Here is an 18,402-nt window from a genome sequence, read left to right as displayed (position 1 = left end):
CAGTCGCTGCAGAACTTTTGGATGTGCAAGGCCACATTCCTGGCTCTATGCTTGCCGCAGCCTCCCAACGCAGGGACACCACAATGACAGCTGCACTGAAGTGGAAAAACCAGTGGCAACCGCCCTGTGGAAACTTGCAATATCTGATTGCTACCGATTAATGGGAAATCATTTTGGAGTCAGAAAATCCACTGTAGGTGCCATTGTCATGCATTTATGTCCATTTTGGCTACACACATACAGCAAACTTGGCTCTCACAGGTCAGTGCATGTGAAGCTGTGATTGGCCTTACTGTCCCCCTGTGAGGAGTAGCAGAGGTAGGGATACAGCTCCTGATGCCTGAAGGGGTTGTGTGTAAGGAGGTGCTCTAATGGAGTTCTCCATAGACAGCAAAGGGAGTGGCTGTTGGATCTGTAGGTCCACAAGAAGCTGCAGCATCTGTATTTGCTGCCAGAGAAGCCCCATTATGTCCTGGTGCATCTCCCTCTCCTTTTCCTGCTGGGATTCCTGGGCCTTTCATAGAATCATAGAATATCAGGGTTGGAAGGGACCTCAGGAGGTCATCTAGTCCAAGCCCCTGCTCAAAGCAGGATTGATCCCCAATTAAATCATCCCAGCCAGGGCTTTGTCAAGCCTGACCTTAAAAACTTCTAAGGAAGGAGATTCCACCACCTCCCTAGGTAACACATTGCAGTGTTTCACCACCCTCCTAGTGAAAAAGTTTTTCCTAATATCCAACCTAAACCTCCCCCACTGCAACTTGAGACCATTACTCCTTTCTCCTGTCCACTCTTTCCTTGTCCATACAGTCTGCAGTATTCACCCTCCAGGCCCTTTGTTCACGGTCTGATGCAGCGCTGGATTGCCAGACCTTGCTGAACATGTCACCCTGAGTCCTCTTCTTTCTTCTCCATATCGGGCTCAGGCATCCTGCGGGTATGGAGGGGGAACAGCAGCAGCTACCCGTAACACACACACAGGTTGTCAGAATAGTCACAACAGAAAGCGAAAATTAAGATTCAGAACTCCCATCCCTTGTTCCCCTGAAGTTTTAAAAAGACATGCCTGTTGTCATTTCTGCTTTGTAGTGCTTGTGCACGGCACCATTCACAGCACCAGCCATGTGAGCATGGCCCACCAGGGGCAAGAGAAATAAGAAGGGAATTGCTTGATGGCATGAAACTATGAGTATAGGGCAGTGGCATTGAATACTGGCACCAATTTCCACAGGCGGTGGTGATTTTAGCTGATATCTCACTCCTGAGGGTAACAAAGGCATGGACAGCACAGCTGCTGTTGGTGTCCTGAAGTTGCCCGGGCCCTTATGTCGCTAGCCTGTTGACTGCAACGGTGCTTGCCAAAGTCATCGCCAACTGACGTGGGAAAATGTTCTGCCACGGAGGAAGACATAAGGCTGCCATCCTAGAAACCTTCAGGAGAGGATTGCAGGGTACCAGCATGAACGTTTCATTGAGATCTCTCAGGCGGATTCAAGGGACATCCCTGTGTACATAAACAAACTGCTCCACAAACCCCACACTGCCCCGCGTAACTCTACAGGGGAATGAAGAGCAACTAACAACTCTACTTCTCCTTGTTGTGCCACTACCTCTTCTAGGATGAGTAAACTAATGAAAAGTCAATAGCTGTGGCCTGTTACATTGGGGTACATCACGGTACTGGGAAATACATTTACACTCTTACCCAAGGTTCCTTCCCCTGCATTGTGCTCACTGATGCTCAGCTGCTGGCACTGACTTGACTGTGGTGGAGTCTCTAGCAGGTCCTGGTTCGCGACATAGCTGGAACCCTGGTTGCATGTCCCCCAGTCTCCTTCACCTCCTCCTCCTCATTTCTGTGCATGCCATGAGCCTGTGTCTTAAGCTCCTCGGAGGTATCTACGGGCTGCTGGTGAAGTTTCCACCAAGTATGGCATGTAGCTCTTTGGAAAAGCAGTGGGTCTGCAGCTTGGCATTGGATCACTTGTTGGCCACCCTGGCCTTCTGATAGGCCTGCTGCATTTCTTTCGCTTTCTCATGGCTCTGCTGCATCCTCTGTGTAAGCTGCTCATAGCTGTCCACATTTCTACGGCTTGTCCATAGCTATGCCTGCACAGGCTCTTCTCCCCACAGGCTCAGGAGATCCAAGATCTCCCATCTACTTTAGGCCAGAGCAAGTCTGGAGCATGTAGCCAGCCTGGTCACCTGGGCAGTTGCACACAACAGTGGAGAGCTGCTAGGTGTGCTTGCTAAGCCGGACAATCAGAAAACGGCATTTCAAAAATTTGCAGAGTTTTAAGGTGGTGGTGGGGCCTTCCAGTCTTTGTGACCTCTGGGCAGTGGAGTTCACAACTGTGACCACAGCAGTCAGGGTCAGGCATTGTGAGACCGCTGCTGGCTTAGAGTCGACATAGATAACGCAGTGTCTACACTTGCACTGTGTCGACCTCAGTACATCAACCCTGGCTCAACACTGCTCGGGAAGGTGGGGTTACCATGTCTCCGTAAGGGGGCCCCATCGGTGTGAGACAAATTAAAGTGTAGATACAGGCACAACTAGGTCAACGCAGGGTGGCTTACGTCAACTGAACTTCATAGTGTAGACCAGGTCTTGGGGATAAAGAGCACCAGGGATTGAGCTATTCATTATTGTTTTGTTTTGTTTTTCTTTGCAGATTGTTGACTACGCCTACAAACATAATCTCGCTTCCTGGTACCCAGAACCAGAAGACAAGGAAGCCTTTGTCAGAGCCCTCATCTATAGCACTGATTATGAGTCATTTGCTATCGATAACTACAGGTGGCCACAAGCAGCCATGCACATTCAAGATGTATAACTTTTTAAAAATTCTGATCCTTAATATTCCCTGGTTGTTACCATCATTGCCATAAATGCGTCTTCAGGCCTGCAAAATTTTACTGTATCTGGAAACAAGCACTTTCTTACTTGCAGCTGCCTTTTTACTTTGTAAGTACCTGACTAGGCAAAAGGCCAGAGCCAACATGTGCAGTGACAGAGACATATATGTCTAAAGGCTTACCCCCCCAAGAAGTCCTGCACCGCAGTTTCCACCTTCCTTTAAAGCACTCCTGTGACGTTGCATAAACAGTATTCTCTTCTAAACAAATTGTCTCACTTCTGTATCAAAAGAATGAATTTTAAGTTGCAAATCACACAGGAACCATAGCTCCGAAGGAGCTGGCTTGGGTCCTCTCTTCTGCAAAGAGATGGTGGTAGAGGCCAAAACTGTCACTGAAGTTTAATTTCTTTGACACACAGAGTGCTGCAGTGATTTTTTATTTTTATTATTAATCAGAAAGAATTGCAATCAAAGGTTCACTACTGTTTTGGCAATCTAGTCTCCTTTCGGTGACACTAGCGGAAATCAGAAGTCGCTGCACTGGAACCAGTGGAGTTTGCTGTTTAGGAAGGCCTTTCAAAAACCTTCCATGTTGAGTGTCTAATATCCTGGGACCTTACCAATCAGTTTAAATGTATTAGTGAGGAGTATCCTTTCCTTATCAATTCCTCTAAAAGGGAATAATATCAGTCCAACCTGAAGATGTTTTTGAAGAGATGATAACTTGAAGATCCAAGTTTGTCCTTTGCAGTGTTGTTGTAGCCATGCTGGTCCCAGGATATTGGAGAGCCAACGTGGGTAAGGTAATATCTTTTATTGGACCAACTTCTGTGGTGAAAGAGACAAGCTTTTGAGGTGCACAGAGCTCTTCTTCAGGTCTGGAAAAGGTACTCAGAGTGTCATAGCTAAATTCAAGATGGGGCATATGATTGGTTTCATGGTGCATTTGTCCAGAAATTCTTCCTCATTTTTTGTCCTATGACTGAGAGGTGTTAATGGGGTCACTTCGCCTTGAATGATCTCTTAAAATATGTGTTAACTACTTACATTAAACAATCTGTTCCACTTTGTATTTAGCTGTGACAGTCTGCTTTCCCACACCTGAAGAATGGCTCTATGTAGCTCGAAAGCTTGTCTCTTTCACCAACAGATGTTGGTCCAATAAAATATTACTTCACCTACCTTGTGTAAGTTTGTTCTGTTTATTTAAAGCCTTATTCTATTGGTTCATATAATCAAATGTCGGTAACCTACATAACTACAATCAGGCTCCTACACGCCACAGATTTAAGAATATTTGATTTTCCTAACACATTCTCCCTTACCTGGCTCCAATATGGCCAAGAAAGGTCTCAGGGAATAGTAATAGGGTTTTTTTACTTAACATGAAACAGCACCCAAAGCATCATATCCACTAAGTCAAGTTTATATTTCTGCTGCTGGGTTAAATACAGGCTTTAACCATACAAGTCTTGCCTCATCAAATCTGACTGCCAATGCAAAGGGATGGACATCCGTTTATTTTCAGACTAACACACTAAAAGGGAAAACAGAATCTGATCTATTTTAAAATGTTATTAATTGATGCATAAATAAAAAGTCTTAGATCATGGTTGGGTGAAAACAGACTCATCACATAATTAAATTCAGCATGACCATATCAAGAGTCAGCAACGCTGACATGTGGAACGATGGTGAACCAGTTAGATCACATATGATGCATCCCCACTGATATCACAGCAGTCAAATAGTTTTCTCTAAACTGTTGCAACCAGTTCAGCAATGTAAATGTTTGTTTCCTTATTAGCTAAGACCTCTAGTTTCTTTCTCCAATTAAAATATCAGTTAAAATGAAAACCTGCAACATATCTGACGTGTAAAGCCAAAATTGGGAGCTTTCTAGTTGCTTTAAGCTCCCAGTCATGCAAGGCTTTACACACAGACTTAACTTACACTCACATCGTTGGGGTCAATTACTGATAGCAGATACAGTAAGTCTTTGCAGGATCAGGGCCTAAGCCATTCAGACTGTCTGACTCTACATTGAGTCCACTGACATCACGTTTCAGCAAGCAATGAGATATACTGTGCTTCTCAGGGTTTAACCTTAGGTTCTCCTCAGTCAGTATTCGGCTCAATAAAGCTTTACTTTCAGCTCCAGTGATGTAAAAATGGGCATGCACCAGAATCCGAGCTGATCACCCCCAAATTTTGGAGGAAAACATTCAGCATCCCACCTGGATGGAGGGTGGAGGTTGTATCCATTTCTAAACAAGAGTCAGTATCTGAACTGAAATCACTAATGATTTTTCTCCTTTACTTCGAGCTATTTGCATACCTTGTTCTGAACACCCCAGGTGGCATGCTCCCACCCCACTCAGCTCATGACCTAACATAAACCACATTTTGAATTCAGTCAGTGACTAAAGCAGCAGGAGAAGAAAGCACTCCCAAAACAATGCATACTTCCAGCCCAAAATACCTTCTGGATTTTTTCATTGTCTTTATTCTCCCCTCCAGTCATCAGGTGCTATAATGACAAGTTAATCTAAATATTATTCTACTTTTCCATGTATAGGTCCAATGGAACCCTTTCATTGTTGCTTTGTCTGTAAAACTGTGGTAAACTGCCTTAGTAATTCTTAGTGTTACTTTATGAAGACCTCAGACAAGCTGAATGTGCTGGCCATTTTATCAGAGAGCATTAAACAGCTCCTGTAAGTGATTGCAGTGCTTTTGTAACACAATGACAGGTTTGTGAACTGCGTATGTTTCATCTGTATAATCAATTAAAGCTTACTTTAAAAGTGCAACATCATCCCTTCTTTTAAAACCCACGTATGCCAAATGGTTTCTGAAGAGTATTTCAAATTCATTGCATATGCCATACTAGACATTTGTCAGTGAAAGCCAGGCATTCAGACTACACCTAAAAATGGAAGCGAATGCAGTGTTACCTACTCTCTTGGGCACCAAAGCAGGTGAGGGTTCCCATTAATGTCAGTGGGACTGCTCACGTGTTCAAGTTCTTTGCTTAGTCAGGACTGAACTTGTGCATTAGGGGCATTGTGCTGTTGGAGCTGCCATTTTTCAAATTAGACAGCAAGCCATGAACCTCACAACTTCTAACTGTATAGAAAAATAAATTCCAAAACAGAACGCGCCAGCCACTTCTCCGCCTGTGGCGAGCATGAGAGAAACACATGACAGATGGGTAGTCACAGCGGTTAATGCACAATTGGAAAGTGCTCGGCGATGAGCACAGGCTCAGAACCTGTCTAGACCAGAACAATTGTGACCATTATGTATCCCATGGCACCTTAAGGTTGTTAGTTCTGCAGCCCTGCCCACCTACATGCCTAGTTACAGCTTCACCTGGATAGGAGAATCTTCAGTGCTTGTCCTACCCCGCTATGGAGCACTGCTATTCGCTGTCCAAGAGCCGCTGCTGCCCCAAAGGAGGCCTGCATTGGGTCTCTCTCTTATTTACCTCACTGGGCTTTTGGAGGCCTTAGTTAACTGATTGCACAGATTGCTAAAGTGAGTTAGTTGAGGTAGGGACAGTATCTTCCCTAAGCATTTCTGTGGCATCTAGTACAATGAGGTCTTATGTAGAAAGGTTGGGAACTACTGCAGTATAAATATTCAAAGATAATACAGTTCCAGTGTACAGAAACAATCTCTGTCCCTGCTCATGTTCGGGGACCGTTTGTGCAGACAGTAGAAAGGTGTAGCTGGTGATGTCCTGGGTATGAGGGCCTACAGCTGTCAGTAACAGACCAGTTATTGCACTCTATCAAAGGTGAGTTTTGGGAAGGGGAAGAAGAGTTAGAAGTAAGGCCCCAATGCTATAGCCCTTGCAAAATGCCTGATGAGCTCAACAAGTTTTGCTGGAATACTGCAGGATCAGACTTTAAATCTCAAGGGCTTTAGCAATAACAAGAGAAAGCACTGCTGCACTCTGGAGCGCGAGTCAGGGCAGGCATCTGACTGTTTGGACAATTTGTATTCTCTTGGGTTCTGTAGAAAATTGGCAGTATTGGTTGATCTCTCGCCTAATTAGCACATTTCTCAACTTGCCTCCGTGGCTGTGATTCAGCTCTTGGCCTGTCTCCACTAAGGCTCAGCATCTCAGCCTTTAAACATGTCTTATTCCAATTCAGCAGTTCCAGCTGGACAAGTGCCTGATGAGCAGAGGACTCAGTTGCAGAGCTTGTATTCAAAATGAGGCTAGGAGCTTAGGATTTTCTAAAAGGCTTGCTTGAGCTAGTATTTCAGCAAAGTGCCCACAGGGCTCCTCACACCCAAGCACTGTAGCACATCGAAGGGGTGAAGCAGTTCATCTGGAAATACTTATTCCACTTAGTACCCACAATATTTGTGGGATAGCAGGCAGGCTGTGTAACAGAACTTCCTTTCAGAATGCCTCTCGCTATCAGACTCCACAGCAGAGATTAATGTTAACTGGCATCAACGGTCGATATTTAGGTGAATTGAATGGTTTGAAGAGCACCAGTCTATGTGAAACCCTGGTGAGTGAAATTGTCTAGACAGCCAAATAGACGACGACATGGACAGTGGCAGTGGAAGCTGCCCTACCAGCAAGGCCTGCCCTCGGATCAGGAGGTACAACAATTTGGTGTGAGATTAGGTCAGTCTCCATGCCGATTCGGTTCTTCCTCTTTGCTGAGATTGCTAAGAAGGGTGTTAAATAGGGGTAGCTGTCCCCTAGATACTGGACCGAGGACACCAACTCCTTTCCTACAGGGTACTAAATGGTGATCAGAGAAGTAGCAATTGCTGATCACTTAGTGCCAACTTGACAGGATAACAATCTCCTGCTCCCCACGCTGTCTTCTTTCTGCCCCTCCAGATCTTACCATCAGTTCAACTAACCTACAGATCTGGTACCAAAGCAAGGAAATTACTACTTTGGAACTTTGTTTAATTCAACATAATTCTCATAAAAACCTAAGTCCGAAAGCAACAATCTTTTGAGCAATTTTCATTGAGCTGTGAGACATAGCTCACCACATTCAGGGGGGAAAAATCCCCAAGAAGAAAACAAAACTAAGGTGAAAACTTGCTTTAAACCATTAACCGGGATCCTGGAACGTATCTAGACTCTGACCACACATTGGATTCCCCACAGTTGGTCGTGCGCCTCTTACACTGGAAACAGCGTCGGTATCTCTCGCACTGGTCAAGTAGCATAAGCTTGTCCCCAGCACTAAAGTTAAAGAGAAATGTGTTAAATGTTGTTGACTAAGGGAAAACAGAGAAATAAGCTGCACCAATTCAGCGTCATCCCCACTGCAGTCAATGGGAATTATACCTGCTAATGCCAGAGTTGCAACTGGTTCTCTGTCTGGGTCACGGATCACACAGAGCCCTCCTGTACAATACAGTTGGAGGGTAAAGTTTGCAGCTGTTCATATGGGGGCTGAGAAAGGCAGGATCTGGGCCCTTCAACGGAAGTAAGCCAGTGCAGAAGGCATCAATGCAGTACACAGTTGACTGCTGCGAGCCTGTTTGCTTGGAAGGTGGCATGAAAGGAAGGCCAGCCTAAGCTGGACTTTGGAGCCAACCTTTTGGTAAATCTAGAGAGCCCTTTAGACTCAATCCACTTATGTATAGGGTGCCCTAGAGGTGTCCCTCTGTGTGTGAGCTGTGCCTGATCAGCAGTTTTGATACAAGGCTCCCAACGGACAAGGCAGAGCAGAGTGGTTCTGGCCCACAAGAGGTGGCTGCAGGAGACCCACTAACTCAAAGGCACCTCTAAGGCCACTTACATCATCTATGGCAAATAACAACACACCTAATGTACTTAGTTTTTGTTGGTCTTTGCCAAATGAAGATTGCTGGCTCGCGTCAGCGAGTCCTTAAAACAGACCTGGTAAACAAAGGTAAACCTCTATGCCAGTGGTTCCCAAACTGGGGTTCGTGAACCACTGGGGGTTCGCAGAAAAAAAATTCCCTCATGGTGGACAGAGCTGTCCCTAGAGATCCCGGGCAGCACAGGGCCAGCAGCCCGCAGCCCCTGAACTTCCAAAAGCTAAGCAGATCAAAGCAAGCATATCTATCACACTGAGGAGATTTAAACTTCAAGACTCCTTATAAGAAATGGAAAGGGAGGTGGATATTTTTTGCTGTTTTTAAAATTAAATAGGCAGCTAGTATTGTTTGTAAAATTATTATGAAGAATAAGTTTAAGCTTTGTTGTAACATGCGTTGTTTGCCTGGACTGCTCAAGACCTGAATGCTTGTGTAAGAGGAACTCTTTGAGTTGGCTTCTTAAATACCTTCATGCTGTTTCACATCTGATACTCCTTGATGAAACCTAGGATCCTTGTCTTAGTATAGGCAAATATACTCAAAGTGATACAAGCTATGAAAGTGAGATCTTGGAAGAGTGTTGCCGTTTTCATAATGTAATAAAAATACTGTCATGATAAATAATAACTAATAATAAATAGTGTGTAATAAGCATGTCATCAAAACAAATTTTATATTTCCAAGATCACTGCTTTTATCATTTATACTCAGGTGAAGGAGAAATATCCCTGGAAACATTCATTTTTAGGAGAGCGTTCGCGGGTTGTTAAAGTTTGGGAACCACTGCTCTATGCATTAGCCACGCAGCAGGAGGTATCACCCTCTCTGTACTGCATTAGAAGGCTAGCAGTGTCCAGCCATGGCAGAGATCTGACTGGCTGCGAGATGCTAAGTGCTTTAGAACGTGGCATTAAGACATTCCACCTGGGCTGTGGCAATGGAGCACTAAAACACAACCTGAAGTGCCTAGATATGCCTCTTATTAGGCTCTTTACACTTATTCATTTTTCAGAAATCTTTTTAAATCCACCTTGTTTGGCACTTTATGCAGCAACGATTCCCACCTCTGGAAAACCGGAGTAGACAGGTGAGAAGATAGGAAGAGAACCTATGGATATCAAAGGGCCTAGGTATCCCACTAGGATTTTAACCTTCAGCAGGTTTGGAGAGATGTTACTGAAGGAGTAACCTGAAGACAAAAGGTTTAACACAGGTAACATTGAGGGCATAAGCTGACAACAGGTATTTTAGGCCAGTGGTTCTCAACCAGAGATATGCATACGCCTGGGAGTACACAGAGGTCTTCCCGGGGATACATCAACTCATCTAGATATTTGCCTAGTTTTACAACAGGCTACATAAAAAGCACTAGCAAAGTCAGTACAACTAAAATCTCATACAGGCAATTACTTGTTATACTGCTCTATATACAATCCCCTGAAATGTAAGTACAATATTTATATTCCAATTGATTTATTTTATGACTATATGGTAAAAATGAGAAAGTGAGCTATTTTTCACTAGTAGTATGCCGTGACACTTTTGTATTTTTATGTCAGATTTTGTAGCAAGTAGTTTTTAAGTGAGGTGTAACTTTGGGGTAAGACAAATCAAGACTCCTGAAAGGAGTACAGTAGTCTGGAAAGGTTGAGAACCACTGTTTTAGGCCATAATTTGACCTGCAGAGCCTTGGTGATGATGCACAGGATGGAAAAGTCCAAGCTTCATTGTCAGAGCCCTCGGTGAGTTTCCAGGGCTGCCTGTTTGAAATAACATCTTTTTACTTGAGCAAATGTGATCCAGAAATCAGTGAGAAACCGTGAATATGGAGCTACTTGTATAGGAAAGAATTGCACTTTAAAACTCAATTCTTTTGGCTAGCCTTCCACTAACTGTCATCTCCTACTTTCTTGCCATCCACCCAAACAGAAAACAGACAGTATAAAATGTCAGTACAAATCCGCAATAAAAATTCTGGAAGTGAAGAATGCCAATCCTATGATTCTGTTCAAGCTGAGTATACAAACAAACATTTTCTTGCCCTAAATCCGATTGGCAGTGACTTTGGGTGGGGAGTATCACCTTCTTCTGCAGTGTGGGGCACTGGTCATTTGCCAGGATTAACTGGGTATATCTCACTTAATCAAGTCCCTGCCATTCCGGGGGCCTAGGGCCCTGGTGCACCTTGGCCACTCCTGTTCTCTGCCTGTGGCCACATAACAGTTTTGTCTCCTATGGGCTATGATATTTTGGTCTGATTTTGGTTGCTGGGTTTAGTGTGCAGGTGCAGGGTGGTGTTACATAAGAATATAAGAATGGCCATACAAGGGTCAGAACAAAGATCCGTCTAGCCCAGTATCCTGTCTTCCGACAGTGGCCAATGCCAGGTGCCCCAGAGGGAATGAACAGAAAATCATCATGTGATCCATCCCCTGTCACCCATACGCAGCTTCTGGTGCTGGTGACCTGTGACCAACAGGAGGTCCGACAAGATAATTTAGTGATCCCACTCTGGCCTTAATCTCTATGACTAGGTGCCTATTTGTATCTCTAGGCACCTGAATACCTTTAGAAATCTGGTCCTTACATCCATTAGCTTGGAGATAGTGGTGGACTCAAACTTCTTACATGGTCCAGCTACTACAGTGGGACAAAGGCCTGTACTGTGTTATTATGGTTTTGCTCCTAACCCATTCTAGAATGAAGCAGTACTGAGATCAGTTATGGGGTTGCCACTTCCCTGTGCTCTGATGGCAAAGCACTGCAGCACGTGCGACTGGCGAAAGGATGGGCACTGTAGCAAAAACGGGAAAAAAGGAAGACGGGAAAGGGGAAATCCCCTCAGTGTTCAGGAATCTTACCGCTCAAATAGCTTCTCGTCAACTTCCCTCAGCCTTTTCATTCCAGCGCTTTTTTGCCAGTCGTCCTGCATTGCTAAATTCATCTGGAATATTTTCTCAAACTGTGCTCCTCTGTCTGCAATCCACCTGAAATGTTATTGAAAAGGTCTCTCCTACGATTCATGGATGAATCTATCTCCCACTCCCCCACTCTGTCAGTTTGTCCCTGGGTTTCTTTAACCACAGCCCCAGCATGGTGGGCTGTCTAATATGACTCCCTCTCCCTGCCAGCAGCAGAGCTGCTGGAGGCTCTGACAAAGTTAATGAATTGCACATGGACCGAGAGCACTACCTGAGCCAGAAACCCTGTGGTGCTTAGAAACCCCACACAGCCTTGGGCAGATCTGGCTGCTCTTGGCAGAGCCTATGAAGGCCTCTAGCTCAGCTGAGAAGATTAACCACAAATTCAGGTACTTGTCTGAAATGTTCAGCCAGAAATGGGCCCAATCCACAAAGTTCAGCTCTGGACTTGCACAGACTGAATCAATCCCAGCAGAAGGCTCCAAGTCTCTCCACTTAGACCTGATCCAGCAAAGCACTTAGACACAGGCTTAAAGTTAAGCATATGTGTGGTCCTATTGTCTTCAGTAGGAACTATTCACATGCTTAAAATTAAGCCTGTGCTTAAGTGCTTTGCTAGACTGGGGCCTTAAAGAGGAGAAAATGCACCCTCCTGCCCTACCCCAGAGCCCTGTGAGGCAATTTCATTACTGCTGTTGAATTTTCCCCAGGCTTCATTGGAAAAGCTTACTCTCTCTTGGCTCTCTGCAGCATGTCAGCTTCTCTCCTCTGCTCCACCAGCTGATTGAGGATAGCCATCCTCTTCTGCTGTGCTGCGGAGTGCAGCTGGTGCTTGTAAAACTCCCGGGCTCGGTGCCTTTTTTCTGCAAGCTTCTCATTGGTCACATCACTCTTCCCAAAGATGAGATCTGCGGAGTCAGGCTCACAGACCGGCAACTGTATCGGCTTCAACTTTATCTGTATGAGGTTGATAAGAAGATTTTACCATGATGGAACTAACCTCACACATGGCTCTGAAAACTTTGAACGACAGAAGCTAGGGATGGGAGAAGACCTATTGAATCAGCTAATCCACTTTCTCAATTCTGGATTTAAATGCCACAACCAATGAGGATTCTACCACTTCCCTTGATTATTTTATAGTTCAATGTCAGGAACCATTGATATTCAAGTCCATATTTTTCCTTTTTAAATATCACCTTATGGAGGAGGCAGCATGATGTACTGGATAAGGCACTGGACTGGGAGTCAGGACACCTACGTTCTATTCCCACCTATGCCACTAACCTGTTCTGTGACCTTGGGGAAATCCTTTCACCTCTCTGCGACTCTGTTTCCCCTCCCGCCCTTTGAGTGTTTTGTCCATTTACTCTGTAAAATCTTCAGGGCAGGGACTGAACGCTGCCTAAGCTCTTGGAATCTAGTGGCAATCTAGAAATTCAAAATTTCTCAAAAAAAATCCATGATGACTTTGTATAGCTCTACTCAATCCAAACAGATACCTCTACATAACTAGTTTGAGGGAGGACGGGCTATTTTCTCAGCCAGCAATAGAAACATTGTAAACTGCACCTCATTTTAGGTGTTAAATAGACTCACCATCTCAACAGCTTTAAAATACTGGCTAGAAGGATAATTCTTAAAACTTTGGAGGATCTTATTATTGCTTATATCATTATAGAGTTTTTTAATATGTCACTTCAGATATGGTATATCTCCACCCTTCTCCACAACTTTCTGAAAAACACTCCAGTTTTTAAAGACACATAACTTAGCCACATAATAGGTAGGAAAGTTATCAAACACAAGATTTTTTTTTCATTTTAAAAACTTTGTCACTGTCAGGTCAGTGGACCTGGCCTGGTGAGGAGCACATAATTATTAATCACAAGTTTTTACCTGTGTATCCAAGGCCCTCTTATAGCACTGCATTTCTTCCATCTTGCCCTTCAGATATTTAGCTCTTTGGGCAGCTAGCCTAGAAATAAAAATACAAAAGAGTCACAAGAGTTTTACTGAGGTGATATTTTGAAGAAATACAATTCATCCAGGCATGCCCTGTGAAATACAAATCTGCCAATAGTATAGCTGAGTCCATAACATTTAGCTACCACGATTCTCTATCTTACCAAGATGGCTCTGCTTCCTCGAAAATTATTATAATAATAATCATTAATAATGATGACTTCCATGATAGAGTAAGACAACTTATGACACTGAGCTTGAGCTGTGTGCATCACCCTTGCTTCCATGTGATAATATAGCAACAAATCTCTGGCCACGTCAGATTATTAGGATTCTCACTATGATGCTGCCTACCTTGGCAGCTTGGACTTTCCTAAATTCAGCAGGAATAGGACTGAGACCTCCTCATGCTCCAAAAACACAGTCAGCCCCTACTATGTGATCCAAAGGAAGCCTCCATTGGCTATTAGCAATATAGGGCCTATGACACACAATGTAAATGGTCTGATTCCATCTGGCAGAGGGCAGTGATATGCATACAGTAAACCCTAGCCAGCTAATTTGTTAAATCATTGTCCTTGTGTTTGAAGAGACAAAAAAACAGTTCATAAGTGGCTGAACCTCTAGAATTTCCTACCATAAGAGTAAAGTTAATCTGTGTAGCAGACAGAGCATTCTCAGGGCCAGTCAGAGACCACGGGATGAACTCCCCTAGGAACCAAGAAGCATCACAAACCTCCCTCTACCTTCCACTCCAAAGGCAAGGAGCACTTCTTCCACCTGCCTTCTCTAATACAAACACAGAGTAGCATGTAGGTAAACAACACACAACAAAACTGAACCCGAACCAAATCAAGAAGTTACACTGCACATATAATTATATCACTTAATACACGGCTGGAAGGCGCGCCGATACTATGGCGATAAGAACCTACTTAGAAGCAAACACTATACAGAATAGGAAGGTGAGGCGATAACATTTTACTGTAGAGAACGCTAACTGGAGTAATTCTATAACAGAATGAAATGACTGCTACCCATTGCCCTGATTGGCACAGAGTGCCTGCTTGTACTGCAGTTATGCATAAATGAGATGCAGGGAAGACACAATAAACCAGAGTTGATTCCTCATGGTTACAATGTCCTCGTTCACCATTTCACATATTTTTCTTTTCAAATCCCATGTAGTGGTTCAGCTTGAATTTTAGCTCTGGCTACAAAAACCTTTGGCTCAAATCAACATGGAAGCTACTGCCACGTAATTAGCCTCTCTCTCCACACCCACGCACATAAATTCTGCCTAAATTGCTTGTAGAGATATTGCATTACACTCACTGCACACAAACATTGTTAAATCTGCATCTTTACTTCTCTCTCAGCCAGATTCTGATTGCCATTACATTAGTGTAAAACCAAAAGTGTCTCCATTGACGTCAATGGATTTACATCAGCATCAGCGAAATCAGAATCTGGACCCTTATGTTTATTTGTGAGCCTAATATTACTTTCTTCTACCTTAGCAATGACACTGAATAAGACACACAGAAACAGTCCTTACCCCAAGAAGCCCCTTTTCTATCATACAAGATTAATCCAAGTCATTCTGAAGTCAACAATCCTGATCTTTGTGCCATTTCATATAAGGCAGTAGTGGCTTCCCCTCATTCCCCATACTAATTGTATAGGAGTAAATTGGTGAATGTAGACTTTTAAGGATATTTATGGGATGGATTGTTGTTGTATATGTGTCTCTTTGACCTGTACTGTAGAACTGACCTGTAACATCAGGTGCTTAAACACCAGTAGGTGGGTGGAATGATTCGATAGGTTAGACTCGATAGAGACACAATAGGAATATTTTAAAATCATATTTCTGATCACATTCTCACGGGGATCCCAATCCAGCATTCAAAACAGAACAGAACAAGGGCTAGGTAACATTTTTTGTGCAAATAGTTCTTTCATTGAAACATGCCTTTTTCAGGGCACTGAATTTCAGGTTGAATTCAGTGAACAGTTTCAGCTGGGGAAAAAAATGGAAAAGAAAAATCTGAAATGTTGGCATGGTCCGTTTCCAAATGTCATTTCAAATCGACATTCTAAACATTCAGTTTCAGCCCAAACACTATTTTTTTCTTTGGTTTTTGTTTTGGTGAGAAAAAATGAAAAATTCAGTTTCTGTTTGACACTAAGTGGTTTGGCCACAGAACCAAAAAATAAATTTTTCACTCAGCTCTAAACAAGACTGGCTTTACTACCATTGCCTCTGGGTCCTAACTCTAGTGCCAAGGGCAAGAGATGTGTAGAATGGACCCACTCCCACCAGCACCACACCCATTTCCTACCCTAGGCAGAGACAACAGGCAGACTTACTCTTCCGCAAGCTGCACTTGTTCCAGCCGATCCATCAGCTCTTTGTCCTGCTTTAGTTTTGCCTCCTTCTCCTTCTTATCCTCCATTTGCTTCAACAAGTCTTGTGAATACTCCTCTTGCTTGGCATATGGGGGAGGGCTGGGCGGCCGTTTAACGAAAACATATGATTTCTGCAAGGAAAGAAACACATTTCATATCTGAAGGGAGAAACGAGATAGAAGACGATACCATGAAAACATGGCATCATTTCCTTAAATATGAACACTGCAGAACCATTTCAGGCAGAGATGCATTAGCAGTACCCAGAAATGGGACAATCCCATCAGAACCAGGAGAATCACCCCAAAATTCCCCTTGGATGGTGGCAAAATGTTGACAAAGGTCTCACTAATGCCCCCAAGTAGCCCAACCACTATCACTATTGTTATTACTGTGCTCCAGTACGCTGTGCTAGATAATGTTCACTTACATCGCAGGAAAGAATAATTCCTTCCATTACAGGAATTACTGGTGATGTCCTGAGGCCTGTGTTAGGCAGGTCAGACTAAATGATAACAAAATCTGAGCATCACTGCTAAATGCATTAACAGTCTCCCTTGCTGAAAGTTCTCACACTGAAAGGGTTTGTCTATTAATGCTTTGTGTGACCCAGTTTCTTATGTTTCTTTCCATGTTATATATACTAATGGAAAGTCAATACACAGCTTGGGCAGAAAAGTTACCAGGATGGGACTAATCTTCTTAAAAAACAAAACCAAACAAAAAGCTCTTACATGAAATTCTGTGGATTTTTCATTCTTGTGGTTTCTCATTGCTTCGGCCACCCCCAGATTAAAGGCAGCGTTTTTTTGGTTCTGTTCTCTGTTCGCCAAGAACTTCATCTATCGTGGGAAGAAAAGAAAAGAGATGCATTTTAAATGAAGATGTGAACAGAAGTAATGTCACTGCACAGCCAGGAAATCCTCCAGTAATGACATGTCTATTCTCTGGACATGCAGTTTACATTCTTCTTTTTATAATGAAATAGATAATTCTGTACATTAAAGACCTGAGCCCCAGCCCATTGAAGTCAGTGGAAAGACTCCCCATGGACATCAATGGACTTTGGATCAAGTCCTAATAGTTTAGGTCCTAATATTATTTACCACACCATTAAAAGATTAGATTTACATAAAATAAGAATATTACTGGTAACATTTTAATACTTTCTAAAACTAATATATTTATAGTGAATAACGACAATACCACTTAGTTTTCTACAACACTTTTCAGCCCATAGACCTAAAACTGCTTTACAAAGGGAGTATCATCATCTTCCCTTTACAGATGGAGAAATTGAGGCACAGAGGTTAAATGATTTACCCAGGGTTACACAGCATATCAGTGGCAGAGCTGGGAACAGAACCTAGGTCTCCTGACCACTAGGGCCCTACTTACTAGGCCACATAACCTCCCCTAAGGGCACAATTCTCTTCTCCAATCCACCTGGCAGATTTGTGTGTTGATATTTTGCTGTATATTTGCAGGGGTCAATTTATGTCTCTTTGAGAGCTCAGCATTCACAATTCCTGTGATTTTATAGGCAGTCTTGTGATATTTGTTCTTTTTCTTAAGCTCCTGCTCATGAAATAATGTGACTAGGTGAGAAACTCAGCTCTCACTTTTTCTTTAAAAAAAAAAGTTTCTAGCCGTCATGGGTGCAGCGAAAAGCTTGAAAATGTGACCCAAAAGCCAGGAGGCAAAAACAAAACAAACAAACAAACAAAAACAGCTAAATTTTTATTTTTTATTATAAAATCTCAGTTTTTAAGCCATTCCCATGAGTTCTGAATACTTAACATGCCAATACTTGGTCTGCACATGGTGACTGAAATGCTTGCCAATGCCAAGGACCTAGCACAGGGCCTTTTGAACCATTTAAGCCCTCAAGCCTCTGGGGCTGAAGTGGTGCACAGAGTCTTGTGTGCGGCCTCTTCATTGGAACACATTTCACTCCCAGACCAGCCAATGTAAAGAACTGCCATGCAGAGAGAATTCTGCTGGAAGCCTTTAGAACTCTGGGCACAAACAGATTTCTGCGAAGCAACAATGTGATAGTTAAATTAAGGGCCTGGTCAAAAGCCTACTGATTTCAATGGGGCTCTTTCCATTGACTTCAGCTAGCTTTGGACCAAGACCTTGATGCAGCAGGTCTCTCTTTATTCCCTCATTTTTTATTTAGAATTTTTCTCTCAGAATAGCAAATAGACAAGCACCTACAGCAGTGGTTCACAACCCACGGGCCATTTGTAGCCCAATCAGCACACAGCTGCAGCCCACGTGAAGCCTTCGGGCCATACAGGTAATATATATAGTGTGTGGATGCGGCCCACATAACAGAGAGGGCAGGATATGTGGCCCACAGTGGCAAATAGGTTGAGAACCACTGATCTATAGATACCTTTCCT

The 18,402-nt window shown here is 43.4% G+C and overlaps 2 protein-coding genes across 3 annotated transcripts in view; one reads left to right on the top strand and one right to left on the bottom strand.

The window, feature by feature from the left end:
• The window catches only part of ME3 (malic enzyme 3), a 181,887-nt gene extending 176,213 nt beyond the window's left edge, over nt 1–5,674 (top strand). Inside the window, exon 14 of the mRNA XM_073336618.2 lies at nt 2,676–5,674. Coding sequence (XP_073192719.1) covers nt 2,676–2,837 — 162 coding nt within the window. The 3' untranslated portion in view covers nt 2,838–5,674. The remainder of the gene's footprint in view (nt 1–2,675) is intronic.
• A 2,152-nt stretch (nt 5,675–7,826) lies between these two features.
• Nucleotides 7,827–18,402, bottom strand: part of CCDC81 (coiled-coil domain containing 81) — a 28,194-nt gene continuing 17,618 nt past the window's right edge. For both annotated transcript variants that reach the window (XM_073317359.1, XM_073317453.1), the window contains 6 exons: nt 16,729–16,836; nt 15,956–16,125; nt 13,517–13,595; nt 12,348–12,574; nt 11,558–11,683; nt 7,827–8,091 (listed from right to left, as the gene is read on the bottom strand). In XM_073317359.1, the coding sequence (XP_073173460.1) occupies nt 7,950–8,091; nt 11,558–11,683; nt 12,348–12,574; nt 13,517–13,595; nt 15,956–16,125; nt 16,729–16,836 (852 nt within the window). In that variant the 3' untranslated portion in view covers nt 7,827–7,949. The remainder of the gene's footprint in view (nt 8,092–11,557; nt 11,684–12,347; nt 12,575–13,516; nt 13,596–15,955; nt 16,126–16,728; nt 16,837–18,402) is intronic.

Source organism: Lepidochelys kempii, chromosome 1 (assembly GCF_965140285.1).
Source record: "Lepidochelys kempii isolate rLepKem1 chromosome 1, rLepKem1.hap1, whole genome shotgun sequence".
In the NCBI taxonomy this organism is placed as follows: Eukaryota; Metazoa; Chordata; order Testudines; family Cheloniidae; genus Lepidochelys; species Lepidochelys kempii.
Note: the sequence above shows the minus strand (reverse complement) of the source record. Positions and strands in the feature narration are given on the sequence as shown.